This window comes from Lolium rigidum, chromosome 4 (genome assembly GCF_022539505.1).
Source record: "Lolium rigidum isolate FL_2022 chromosome 4, APGP_CSIRO_Lrig_0.1, whole genome shotgun sequence".
Taxonomy (NCBI): domain Eukaryota; kingdom Viridiplantae; phylum Streptophyta; class Magnoliopsida; order Poales; family Poaceae; genus Lolium; species Lolium rigidum.
This window is the reverse complement of record NC_061511.1, coordinates 149,558,574-149,571,558: the sequence shown is the minus strand read 5'-3', so window position 1 is coordinate 149,571,558 and position 12,985 is coordinate 149,558,574. Positions and strand designations below refer to the sequence as shown.

The 12,985-nt window shown below is 42.9% G+C and overlaps 3 protein-coding genes across 3 annotated transcripts; 1 reads left to right on the top strand and 2 right to left on the bottom strand.

Moving 5' to 3' along the window:
- Positions 1-1,968: 1,968 nt before the first annotated feature.
- Positions 1,969-7,302, bottom strand: LOC124705971 (protein HLB1-like). The gene is made up of 14 exons (XM_047237654.1): positions 6,974-7,302; positions 5,984-6,106; positions 5,815-5,884; positions 5,541-5,651; positions 5,204-5,287; positions 4,542-4,592; positions 3,941-3,970; positions 3,754-3,816; positions 3,593-3,658; positions 3,329-3,445; positions 3,191-3,226; positions 2,636-2,755; positions 2,350-2,520; positions 1,969-2,253 (listed from the first exon to the last, which is right to left on the bottom strand). Exons 1-14 carry the CDS (start codon positions 7,300-7,302, stop codon positions 2,143-2,145), a joined length of 1,482 nt encoding a protein of 493 aa, XP_047093610.1. The 3' UTR covers positions 1,969-2,142.
- A 368-nt stretch (positions 7,303-7,670) lies between these two features.
- Positions 7,671-9,729, top strand: LOC124705970 (cytochrome b5-like). The gene is made up of 4 exons (XM_047237653.1): positions 7,671-7,824; positions 7,947-8,057; positions 9,094-9,160; positions 9,274-9,729. Exons 2-4 carry the CDS (start codon positions 7,971-7,973, stop codon positions 9,522-9,524), a joined length of 405 nt encoding a protein of 134 aa, XP_047093609.1. The 5' UTR covers positions 7,671-7,824; positions 7,947-7,970; the 3' UTR covers positions 9,525-9,729.
- Positions 9,730-10,239: 510 nt separating this feature from the next.
- LOC124705969 (rab GTPase-activating protein 22-like) lies at positions 10,240-12,985 on the bottom strand. Its single transcript, XM_047237652.1, has 5 exons — positions 12,821-12,985; positions 12,594-12,729; positions 12,466-12,515; positions 11,868-11,921; positions 10,240-11,656 (listed from the first exon to the last, which is right to left on the bottom strand). Exons 1-5 carry the CDS (start codon positions 12,967-12,969, stop codon positions 10,372-10,374), a joined length of 1,674 nt encoding a protein of 557 aa, XP_047093608.1. The 5' UTR covers positions 12,970-12,985; the 3' UTR covers positions 10,240-10,371.

Genomic DNA, 12,985 nt, shown 5'->3' with positions numbered 1-12,985 from the left:
CCAAGTGTGCATGGGCTACATGCAATTTTCTTCGAAAATTGGTGGAGTTTCTTGGGTGATGTGGACTTTTGGAAGCAATCAACAATAAAACTATTCCTGAAGGTTGGAATGAATATTGTCATTGTTCTCATGCCAAAAGTTGAAAACCTAGAGACGATCGCTCAATATAGACACATCAATTTATGCAACGTTCTCTATAAGGTAATATAACAAATAATGTACTTCTGGCTTATGAGAGCCCTAAAACTTGACAAGCGTAAGGCATATGACATGGTTGAATGGAACTTCTTGGAAACCATGATGATTCGGTTAGGATTTCACTGACAATTTGTAGAATTTCTTATGTCATGTGTCAAGTATAAAATCAGATTCAACAATCAGGAGACGTTTTCGTTTATTCCTGGTAGGGCACTCATGCAGGGAGATCCCCTATCACCATATTTGTTCGTTTGTGCAGAGGGACTTTTGAGTCTACTAGCTCATAGAGAGGTCGTGGCATGTAAAGTGTAAGAGTTTGCAGAAATGCTCCATGAGCCTCACATTTTCTCTTTCCTGATGATTCCCTAATGCTTATGAAAGCGGGTATGACTAAAACAACCTCACTGAGACAGGTACTTGATCAATATTGTGCAAGTTCAGGATAATTGGAGAGCGAAGCAAAATGTAGTATTTTCTTTGGCCCAAATGTGGACCTTGATCTATGGGTAATAGTGTGTGCCGAGCTGAATATAATGACAGAGGCTAGAGAGAACTGGTAGCTTCATTTATCTACTGGAAAGAATTATCAAAAGATCGGAAGGTTGGAAACAAAAATTCTTGTCTATGGGTAGGAAGGAAATTTTACTCTAGGCCATTATACAGTCAATTCGAATTTATGCCATGTAGGTATTTAACATTTCGAAGAAGCTCTATCAAGGATGAGATGCTATTGCAGCTTTCTGGTGGGGAGAAGGATGGCTTGGTGAAAACTATGCATTTCAAAGAAATTGGGTGGTATGGGTTTTCGGGACCTTCGTACTTTTAATTTAGCTATGTTGGCAAAGCAAAGCTGGAGGTTGATATCCAGCCCAGATTCCCTTTGTGCTCAAGTACTTCATGCTAAATACTACCATGACGGTGACCTCTTGAAGGAGGTGGGGCCAAAGAATGGATCATCATTCACTTGACAAATCATTATTGCACGTCTAAACATTTTCAAGAGAATGTTTATTTATTGTCAAAAAAGAGAGTGTTTATTTGGATTCACATTTGGCAAGATCTTTGGATTCCGACTAGCCCTGATCGCATGGTCCAAACTGCGAGAAAAAAAGCGTGGATGAACTAACTAATCAGGTTACTTGACAATGGGATGAGGAAACGTTGAGGGAAATTCTAATCCTTTGGATGTGTCAAGAATCGTTCGGATACCATTGAGCCAAAGTATGGAAGAGGATTTTGTAGCTTGGCATATGACGAAATCATATTCTTTCTCGGTTATATCTGCATATTACATCACCATGCAAATGGCGGAGATTAAGGATAACTGATGAGAAAGGGACGTTGTGGCAAAACCCTATATGGGACATACTCTGGAAATTGAAAATCCCGAGTAAAGAATGGAATCTTCGGTTTTACAGTTTACGTTTGCAAGATCTGTTCCGCTGAAGCCCGCGCAATACCTTAAAACAACTTTTAAGCACACCTTATATGTGTTTTAAGGACCAAATATATATAAAAGATCTGTTAGAGTTGTCTCTTAAAGTTCGGTCATGCATGGTATACAAGCGTCTACTTAAACGATCCTCATCAGGTTAAAAATGATTTGCAAATCGTATCGTAGCATATACCTTGAAGAGAGTATCAGTGTTCAAAAGGTCATCCATTTGTGATATGGAGGAAGTAGCTGACAAAGAAGTGTAGCTTTAACAAAATTTCCTTTACCTTAATGCATTTTCTATAAAGGCACGATTCAGAACATGTTCTTACCAGTAGTAAGAAATTGAGTTACTGATCAACATATTCTCTACTTTTATGTACTTTACATAATCCAGGAGACAAATCGACGCAGGGAGACATATGAGAAGTGAACAGCAGAAAATCAATTGACAACGAACCTAGACAATCTCCGAGAATCTTCATTTTGCAGTTTTTCTGTATGAGATATTAACCAGTAATAATACCCGCAAGAACGTCACTTTTCCCTCTTGCAAATATAGTGTAGACTAGGCATAAAGCGTCTAGCCAACCGTCAAGAGCCTCCCAGCTATCAGCAACCTGTCACAGAGTTCATTTGCAAATTTTAGAAGCATACATTTTCTGTATTTGTTTCAATAGAACAAAATGAAATAATGGCAACTGACAAATGTATACCAAAAATCTGGCCCCATGAACAGTATCTATGCAAAGGCCAGCGCCAGGTGGCAATGTTAGATCAGCGGATGCTGCCACAGAAACAATATCCGCAACAGCTATTCTGGTAGGCTTTCTTCCTCCGTCAGTATTGCCAGGTGATTGTGATGGAGGCTGGTTAGAGCCATCGACCTACGGTTAAAAGAAAAACATTAGATTCAAATAGCAAGGTGGTAGAAAGAGCAGAAACGAAAATTAGTAACTCCAAACTGCAGACGAGTAAGTGTCCAATACAACAAGGATGAACCTGCTGGAGTCCCTCATGGTTCAAAACAAATTGTGACCTCTCCCAATCACTGTGTGGTGCAATGGCATTGTTTGTTGGAGGAGCAGTCAAATATCCCACTTTAAGATACGGCAAAGGTAGCTGCATCATTTAATATGACAAAGTTAATTTTCCAAATTATTCTTCTATGATTAATAGAAATAGAGAACAGGAATGTGCCAAAAACTGATGAGTACAAACAAAATATTAAAAGAAACAAAGTTTAACCAAGTTCAAAGCCGCCTAGCCCCTAGATTGCTTGATTTTCGCTAATGAATAGGACTTCACAAAGCATTTCAATAAACAAACAACAAAGTTTGGAACAAATTACCCATATCGCACCTGCATAAATACTACCTCCTCCGTTCCATATTAACTGTCGCAGATTTTTCTAAATATGCATGTATCTAGACACGTAAGATACATGCATATTTAGGCAAATCTGCAACAGTTCATACAGAACGGAGGTAGTACCTATCATCAGGTAACAACCCGGCAAATAATATAGTGTCAGGAAATAAATCAACTGAGTCATACCATCATGCGAACCAATCGCAAAGCACTGCGATACACCTGCATTAGACGAAAATAACACACTGTTGATTCTCATGTTTTTAACAAACAAACAAGGAAACAAGGTGCAGTTATCAGAAAAAAAAAAGCAGAAACAAGTACCGAGTAGTTTGGTTTCAATGCATGAGCTGCTGCAACATAGATGGCAGACTGACTGTATAGCTCATTAGCGGATACATCTGGCCTCCCAGATCTCATGGTATCCTCGGCTAAGCCATACTGTAACATCAAAAATGACAAAGAAAGCAATTCTTTTATTAAGTTTAACTTGTTTAGGCAATGTATTCAAACTGAAGCACTCATGTCAAATACATTAAAAGCATATCAATATGCACAAAAACAGTAGTAGTATAGCACCAAACATACCAAAACAGTTCCAAGGTTGTATATTGCCCGATGGAAATCAAATTGCAATTGGATAGCAACACGGAACTGCGAAGACAGAAGATAGGTGCCAGTAGATTATCACCGGTATATCGTTCAATGAGAAAATCCTCCCAGAGCAAGTAATTGCAAAGTTCATATACCTTACTTATAGCTGTTTTTATGATGGTTTGTTTCTCCCGAGCAGGAACGATGGCACTCAGTTCCTGCATTGCAGACTCATACTCTTAATGAAAGAAAAACATAGCATTTATACCTCATGAGCAAAGAGGTAGGGACATTCCATACTGAGAAGGCATAGATAAAGGCAGGTCACAAGATAAAATATACCTGTAGTCCAAGACCCCAGTTATTCAGAGCCTGCAATCAAAGAAACAACAATGTTGAGGTAACAGTAGCACTAACACTTGTTATTGAGGAAGTGCTGAAAATAGCATGAGTGAATGCTAAATAACTCAAGATTAAGAAATTACAACAGGTAGTGATTTCATAATATTTCATCTCATAGCTTTTCCTTCAAAATGCACAACGAGGACGAGTAAACACAAAAGTAATAAGTAGTTTAATATAAAAACAAAACTAGTGATACCATTTGAACATCATTTTTTTCCATTTGTTCTCTATTCTCTTGGACATTTGAGGGGAAGAGTGAATGCTCAATGACACCTTTATCTTAGATGTACTCAATAGGTCATTCAAAGTCAGAATCTTCAAACGCAAATATAGTAGGGCTAGCTCTACAGGAGGTATCCTGCAACTCATGCAATGGTAATTCAAACGTGTACCTGGTGTTAATATATATATCGAACACTTCTGAACATTGACCGTATTTTTTTCTCACTGTTCAAGTAGGACTATTTCTTTTTCTTTCTATTTCATCTTTTGATGTGCAGTCTAGAACTTAAGATGAAGAAAAGGATTAAGAGGTGACCTGTGGGCTATTCCAATTTAGCTGGACAGCCTTCTCATAATTCAGTATTGCCTGCATAAAAAGGTAAATTGTAAAATTGCATGCTACCAAACTTCATCTATGAACTTAAAAGTTCTGAACAGTTCTGCAGTATATTTGGCATAAGAAAAGAGATAATTATGAAGCTTCTGATATAGTAATGAAAAGTCCGGTAAGTAAATCAGGAATTCCATCTATCTTGGTCCTTGGGTGGGAACCGAAGAAGGTAAGCTGGTGTAACATTGGAACGGTGAAATTCCAGTTTCCATTTATTTTAGCGCGTGCCAAAAGGGCGGCGAATAAGCGTTTAAGCAACAACAAAAGACATTATTACAACTAATATATGAGTTGGCAGGTTGTAATAACATGTCATATTATGGGATGGAGGGAGTATTATGTAGAACAAAACACATCGGTATGTGCAGCAAATAATTACAAGCTCAAATTAAGCTACAAGTCAAGGAAAAATTGCGCAAAATTTGATCATCTAAACCACAAAATGATTTAAAATTGCATCACTGAACAAGCCTCCAGACACTACAGATCAAGTAATATCAGACACACAGTACTTGGAGAGTGGCATAGGAAAACCTCAGCGTTTAACACGGACAAGGACTGTAGATATGTGATTCATGTGAACTAACCTGCTTCCAGAGATCTTCGGCTTCTTTAGTTCGACCTCGTGTTTTAGCCCGATCAGCAATAGCAATAGCCCAATTATAGTATGCCTATAAGAAAAAGTAATGTGCCAGAGTATCAATATTGTAAAAGTGTGGACATGCCTGACAAAGCACGATTATCTAAAGTGACTGATAGGTAGCATTTCTCCATCTGAACCATGAGATCATATTCTGTAGGATGATCTAAGAGCTCACAGACTACATAATTACCATTTTGGCTTATTTTAGATAATATAAACCCAGATAATTATAATATCTAAGAATTCATATTCCAAATCAATGAAACAAATGAGGAACTTACATCATAAAGAGTTGGGGAAAGTCGGGTAGCTTCAGCATACTTTTTGCAAGCCTCCTCAAGCAATGAATCTTTGGAGGAACCAGAATTGGGGTCCACATTATCGGCACTCTCCTATATTAATAGTTTGAAAAGGGCGTTTATCTAAAACTGAAAGTAATATTGTGATGCCCATTTTACATGCTTAGTTTAAACAATGAAATTCAAATCTGCATTGGTCACAGTCAGTGTTAACAATGTCATGAGACAAATATGGTTCAAGGGCTATATTTTTTACCTGAAGGACTAGGGCCCAATTATAATATGCGTCGGGGTCATCGGGATTCCTTTCAATTGCACTTACATATCTGCATAACAAATCGTTAAAAATAGTAAAAAATATATACAGATGAAGTTCATTAAAATTTGGAGTCATTACAAAATTGGGAGAGGAAAGGTTAGCAAACCTTTTTCCAGCAAACGAAAGAATCCTTTGGCGAGAACGACCTTCATCATCAACTCCAGTGACACTATTTATCAAGTCCATGGCCACATCATGATGGGATGAAGACTGCTGCATACTCTCTTGGCTGGAAAGGATTGGAAAAAAATAATAGAACTGTTACAATGAAGAGCACTCATTGCAGATTTTTGGCCAGTAACTCAGTGTAGAGAACAAATAAGCAAACAGTCAACTAGCTGGTTCATGGCGGTAGATCAATTGATGGCGCACCTGCACAATGTTAGTGTTTAAGCATACAGAATGCACCTACTGAGACCTATTTATGAATACTACAGCTGCCAACTTGACCATGTACCGGAAAGAGGTAGGCTGATGCACATAATGAATATTTTCCTAAGCCGGCTTGATGCAGATGCATTTTATCAGACATTTTGGACCCATAATTCTTAGATGTAATGTTGACAAATGTTTTAATGGTTATGTGACTGGATTGTAATTTGGTCAGGTTATGCAATAGCAGCAATACAGCTTAGTCGATGCCTGGAAATAAAAAACTTTGGTATCAATACACATGGAAAATGAAATAGAGTTGACTGTCCATTGTGGACAAGAAAACACAATGCCGACATCTATGATCTTGCAGAATTGCACTAAAATTGCATGCCAATTACCGTTACCCTGATAAGATCGTAAGACCCACGTCAAGAAACTAGAACAGCTCATCGTTAATATTGAGCGAGATGATGGTAAGCTTCCATTCATCACTGAACATAGGATAAACGTGGCAAAGCAGATATAGTTGCAACTTGCAAGGATATAAAGTCAGGCAGCTTCACCCTGCACTGTGCCTTTTTTTTTAATGTAACTAGCTAACACAAAACGTGCTCATCCCTATTATCGCACAGATATATTACTGTAGTAACATTTCCAGAAAGACAATATTAGTGCAGGCAAAAAAAGAAAATCCAACGTAACGGCACAAGGGCGTACGAACCTGGACGAGGATCCGTCATCGGCGGAAACAGTCCCGTTTCCCTCCGCAAACGCCGACCCCGTGCCGCCACCTCCGCTCCCATCCCCCTCCGCCGCCTTGGCGTCATCCTTGATCTCGCCGAGGAGCTCCCGCGCGGTGAACGGCCGGGACCCCTCGGCGCCCAGCGCCGCGCTCGCCTCCTCCTGCTTCGCCGTCGCCGATCGCGGCGGCTCCTCCTCCTCGTCATCCCCGTACTCCACCTCCACCTCCACCGGCGGCGCCCTCTCTTCCGCGCCGTCGGGGAATTCCCCGCCGTCCGCGGGTGTGGGTCGCGTGGTGGGCTCCTCCATGGCGCGAGCCGATCGGAGTCCGGCCCGGGATCTGGGCGGGGCGGGGACGCGAGCGGGCTGGCGGCGGTGTAACTGGTCTGTCTGGCCACTCTCCTCTCGCGTCTCGTACGACTGCGCGAACGGAAGGAGAAGAAATGGTGCGAGCGAGCGCGGCCGAGGCGGGCGGAGGGGAAGAAGGGTGACGTGTCAAAACGGTTAAGTCGCCAGGCCACGGGCCGTGACGGGCCGAGGGTTGAGGCCCACCGGTGAAGCGGCCCGGTAGCACGGTCCAGCCCACGGGCGGAGCGGCGGAGCCTATCTTGGGAAACGCCGCCGCCCGCTGGCCGATCGGGGGCCGGACGCGCCGGCCTTGAAATACCGGAGATTCCGGCACCACCGCGCACGCACGCACGCGGACGGAGCGGGGGGAGCTGTCCAAAGCGCGTGATTCATTCATTTCCTTCCTCATCGTACCACCAGCCTCGGTGCGTGCGCCACTCCACCGACCCCGTCCCCATCACCGGCGACTCGAGCGAGACGCAGGTGAGGTGACCCAACGGCCAACCTACCACTCACAAGTCCACAACCCAACCCGCACGTCTCGTGGATCTAGGTGCTGATTTGATTTTGTTTTGCTTGTGGTGCGGAATCCTTCAATCCCACAGGGCGCGGGCGTGTGGGGCGGAGCCATGGCCGGCGAGAAGAAGGTGTTCGGCTTCGAGGAGGTCGCCAAGCACAGCGTCGCCAAGGACTGCTGGCTCGTCATCGACGGCAAGGTCAGCCGCCCTCCCTCGGTGCCCTGGAATTTCATATTTCTAGCAGATACTGTAACTAGTTGTTCTTGTTGACGGCCGCTGGGGGTTTTGCATTCCCATTCTGGTTGCGAAGGCTGTTGACCTATAGATGCAGTTCCAGGCGCTGTCCGATTATTGGATAATTCGAATTTCGGGGCTTCGGCCGATAATAGATGCTATGATTCTTGACAACGTCGAATCAAATCTGCTGGGATCAGATAAGATTTGGAGTTTATGTGGCTATCGGCCCGTCCTGTGATTCTCGTTAAGCTTTTGCTCAATCCCACCAATCAGATCTGTTGAGCTGCTGATACTTAGCTGGCATGTCTGCAGAGACGTTCATAGATCAACACATAGCAATCAGAGGGCGAATAGGGTGTAAAATTTAATTTGAGACGGGTAACAGCATTCACTTTCATGCTGCTACATGTACCTTGTGCAATTTTAGATAGATCAGACAACCTGGGCTCGGTCCACCTGGCCTGGTGCAGTATCAGTGTTTCGTTCTAGACGACCTCCTGGGAAAAATAAGCCAAAAGAGAAAAAACTAATCAACTGGACAACCCCTTCCGTATGCATCATGAAAAGTGCAAATGTGTGGAAACAGTAAAGAAAATATGTTTCCTCTTTTGCAAACCTTCATATTTCTAGTCATTCATGGTGAGAGATATGTGCCAGTTAAGATGTATCAGGGCGATTAAATTCACATGGGTGTGGTTTTAATTTCGGTAGCCCCACCGAAATGCTATCTCTGCATTATCTGTGGCTGATATCTTTGTTTGTGCCCTTTTCAATATGTGGCCTTGGTCCAGTATGACCTGTATGGCTCTGTGGTCTAGAGTTTTTATTATTTTGACACTCTGTATGGTCCACAGTTTTCTCCACACACAAAAAGATCAGATCCTGTTGAAGCGAAAATTTTAAGCCAACAGGGCCTGGGATAATTACCTGACGATATTCCTGTATACGATGCAAAATGTGATCGACTATACCATCTCATGCTATTCAACGTTTTCAGGTGTATGATGTTACTCCTTTCATGGATGAGCATCCTGGTGGAGATGAGGTACTGCTAGCAGTAACCGGTAAGTCATTTTTGATTCATTTCATAATGGTTGCTGAGACTATGTGCAAAGTTTCTAATCCCGCCAAGTCATTTTAATATTCGAACCTGATCCCTATTCCCCCATGTAACCAGGGAAAGATGCAACCAGCGATTTCGAAGATATCGGGCACAGTGAGTCCGCAAGGGAGATGATGGAGAAGTACCACATCGGGGTGATTGATGCTTCAACCATCCCAGTAAAGCGTACCTTTGTACCTCCTCAACAAGCAGCCCAAAGCCAAGCCAAGGACAGTGACCTCCTCATTAAGGTCTTGCAGTTCCTTGTTCCGATTATGATCTTGGGGCTTGCGTTTGGTATCCGGCACTACACCAAATCTGAGTAGGCTGTTGTTAGCGATTTGCTCTGGAGTGATAGCTTTCCCGTGATATGGTTTAAGCTAGAACAGCTTCAATAATAATAATAATGATATGTGTTGGTGCTGGCAGTTGTTATCTCGTTGATCAAACATTGTATTGTTTGCCAAAATATTGTCTGATTTCAAGGACTGAGACATGCTTAGCACAAAAGAATTGATGACAATTATACTACTCTTTTTGTCAGAATGATAAATTGGGGTGTCGATAGTGGGTGATGATGGAAATCAAACTGCCAAACATATTTGTTATGCTATTCATGAATTAACCTCGATTTCAGACAAGAATTGATTAGATGGCTGACAATTTTTGTGATTGTTCGAAAACTATCCTAATTTGTTTCAGTATATTTACTGAAAATCCTTGCAATTATGCTAAGGGCAAATAAGTATGTACAAAGTCAGTAATCATTTGCAAGCTTGTTGATGTTTGGTCAGTATCAAAAATAGGGAATTGTGTTCATGAAAGCAGAGTGCCTTTCTGCACTTATCTTCGCATGAACTGAACTAAAACATCTTTCAGGACAGCAAGACATGTACCTCCGCACCTCACGTCAAAAGCACAGGTTTTTAGTAGTTACAAATACAGCATAGCATCCACAATCCAACAAGTGACAGCAAATGATAAAGATCCACAAATTTCCTCATAGGTGCCAGTTTCCACATGCAGACAGATGGCACAACAGGAAACGAGACAAAAATTGTTTCTATCCGTAACATGTCTGAGCATACAAGACATTGTATTGTATATAACAAACATATGGTAACGTGAAAACTGCCATGACAAATGATACAAAATAAGCAAGGGCGGATCACGCTATTCCACCCTGTCGTGTAGGGTTACCACTAAATTGTGGGCGTCATCTAGGAGCTTCCAAATGTCTAGCTGCCCAGCCATATTGTTACAGTCCCTAATGATCTCATCCATACTGCTATAGCTCTCTATTATCAATTTCCTCTTTTCCAGTACACTAGCTGCAATTGCATACAGTAGCAAGTCATCCGTTGGAGGGGCTCCTAGCCGAAGTTTTCCCCAGGATGATCTTGCGATCCCAGCACGGCTTGCTGCCTGATCAGCCCACATCACCTCCCACAGACTGAGGGTCTGCTCAAAAGTGAGCTCCCTCCTGAACATTACAACCACCATTCTGTATACGAAAAAGCAATCTGCAGCTTCGAGCATCTCCAAGTGCCTGTAAAGACGGAAGTCCTTGTTTTTTATTATCTTGGCGACCATGTTAAGTTGCCTGCGAATACCCACTTCATCAAGTCTGAAGTTGTGGCGGGCTTTCCTCATGAAACCGGCAAAGCACCAGAAGGCTTCATCGTCTTCCTCTAGCACAGCAAGGAGAGGTGCTAGGAGGTCACTCATGCCCTGGCAATAACCAATTTCTGGGTCATAGGTTGCATACGCCTCAAGTATTGCAACAAGACGTGATGCATGATGGATCCTGTGCGCTTCCAAGTGCTCATAGTCTTTGAGACAAACAGCTTGAGCAGATTCAATTGCCTTCTCCCTGGTAACTGCAGCTTGGGATGGAGAGTATGAAACCCATTCATTATTCGCTCGAACTGCATCTAAACGAATAATCCGTTGCCATGTATCAAAATCCTCAACTGTCCGTGAAGACTTCACAGGAGAGGCAGCCTTAGAGAGCTCAGTTTCAGTTTCCGTATTTCCCCCTGTGTTTGAATATTTGGGCATACTTTCTTCTTCTTCCTCAACTGAAGACTGGTGCGTTGAGGCCACATCATTATGGGATGCTTCTACATGGGTCACATCACTTTGCTCACTCTCATCCTCATCGCTTGAGCTGGATGAACATAGGTTTTCATCAGTCTGTTTCTCTGGAATTGCTTTAGCCGTATTATCCTGGATTTCTTGCTCTAAAATGGCAAAAGAATTTTCTTCCTCACTCTTGATATGCTCTTCCAGACTTTCTTTTCCAGGTTGTTCTTCAGATCCAAGAGAAGTAACAGACTCTTTGACTTTTCCAGGACTAATGCTCTCTTCATGGCTAACTGCAGCTGTTTCATTAAGTCGTTTGCTCTCTTCATTGTTTTTCCGCAAGCAATGTTTCCTCAATAGCAGATATCCCTTCCTACAGAAATCATCCAGCGTCGTCAAGTTTTGCTCTAGACAACTAGGAAACAACATTAATAAACACTCCATATTCTGTAATCAAGGGGCAATGTGTTTCTGTAGTAGTGAAGAAAACAATAGTGGGGACTGTGGAAACCATGCAAGTGTTTTAAGTGGAAAGGTCCTCTTGCAAGCATTTAGGATGTATGAAAAATAAAATCATGATTTACCTGTTATGCTCCTTAACTGCTTCCCTTTCAGCTTGTGAACTGTCCAGGCTGTAACTGCATGAGAGTAAATAAATCCATTACTTGGAAGTAAACACCCTGACTACCAAGCATGTGATACACTGTAGGAAATTCTAGTAAAATATCTCTTGCTGTGACAATATATCGGTTCGTACTGTGATGGAAAGAGAAGGTTGAACCATGTGCACAACTAACATATCCATGTTTTTTCCTAATCGATTTAGTTTAGAGTATCAGTCTACTTTTGACACTGAATGGGCAGAAGCAGAGGTCAGGTGGCCTGAAAATATCCTGAGGAAACACTAATTTTCACCATTTACACACTAGTAAAATTAGAAAAATAGAGTATGTTTCTCTTAACTTGGCACCAATTATGTTTTTGTTCAAGCCCCGCAACTGAAATATGACAACAATGCTTCACTGAAATCCATGAAACATGCATGTACCGATTGAATCCTTCGCTAAAACACAAAAGAGCATGGGTTCCTGATGACTAATGTGCGTGTATCTCATGGATCTAAGTATACATCTGTAAGCATAGACGCAGCTGTCCTCAGATCACAATTTTTAGAGTACTTACACTCCCAGAAGGAACGGCCAGACCTCTGCTCTGATGCTCGGCTCAATTCCCTGCCACAAAAGGCATATAGCTTAGTCCAACAAATCTGAAACTCACAAGAGAAATAACAGAGAAACTAAGCTTCTTACTCCGTTCCGAACTCTCTTCACTAGCTTCACGCCGCCGTCGTAAAGCTTCCCCTCCGGCGTGAACAAGCTGCGCCATTCCTTGGACGCAAGCACGGGCTTCCTCCTCCGTCGCCGCCACGGCGATTTGATCCCGCCCCTGCATCCAGAGCGCGCGCGTATAGCAATCAGGGGCAGGGCACGAAGCAACTTTAGCTGGAGGGGGGGAGGAGGGTTAGGTTGTTTCGAACCTGCGCGAGGAGACGACGATGGCGACGAGCGCGATGCCGGCGGCGGCCGTGACCCCGACGGCGACGGCGGTGTTCCAGCGGCCGCCGTTCATGCCGGCGGAGCCGAGGAGGCCGGCGACGGCGCGCTCCGCGAGGCCCCACGCCCACATCGGGCGCAGATGCCCG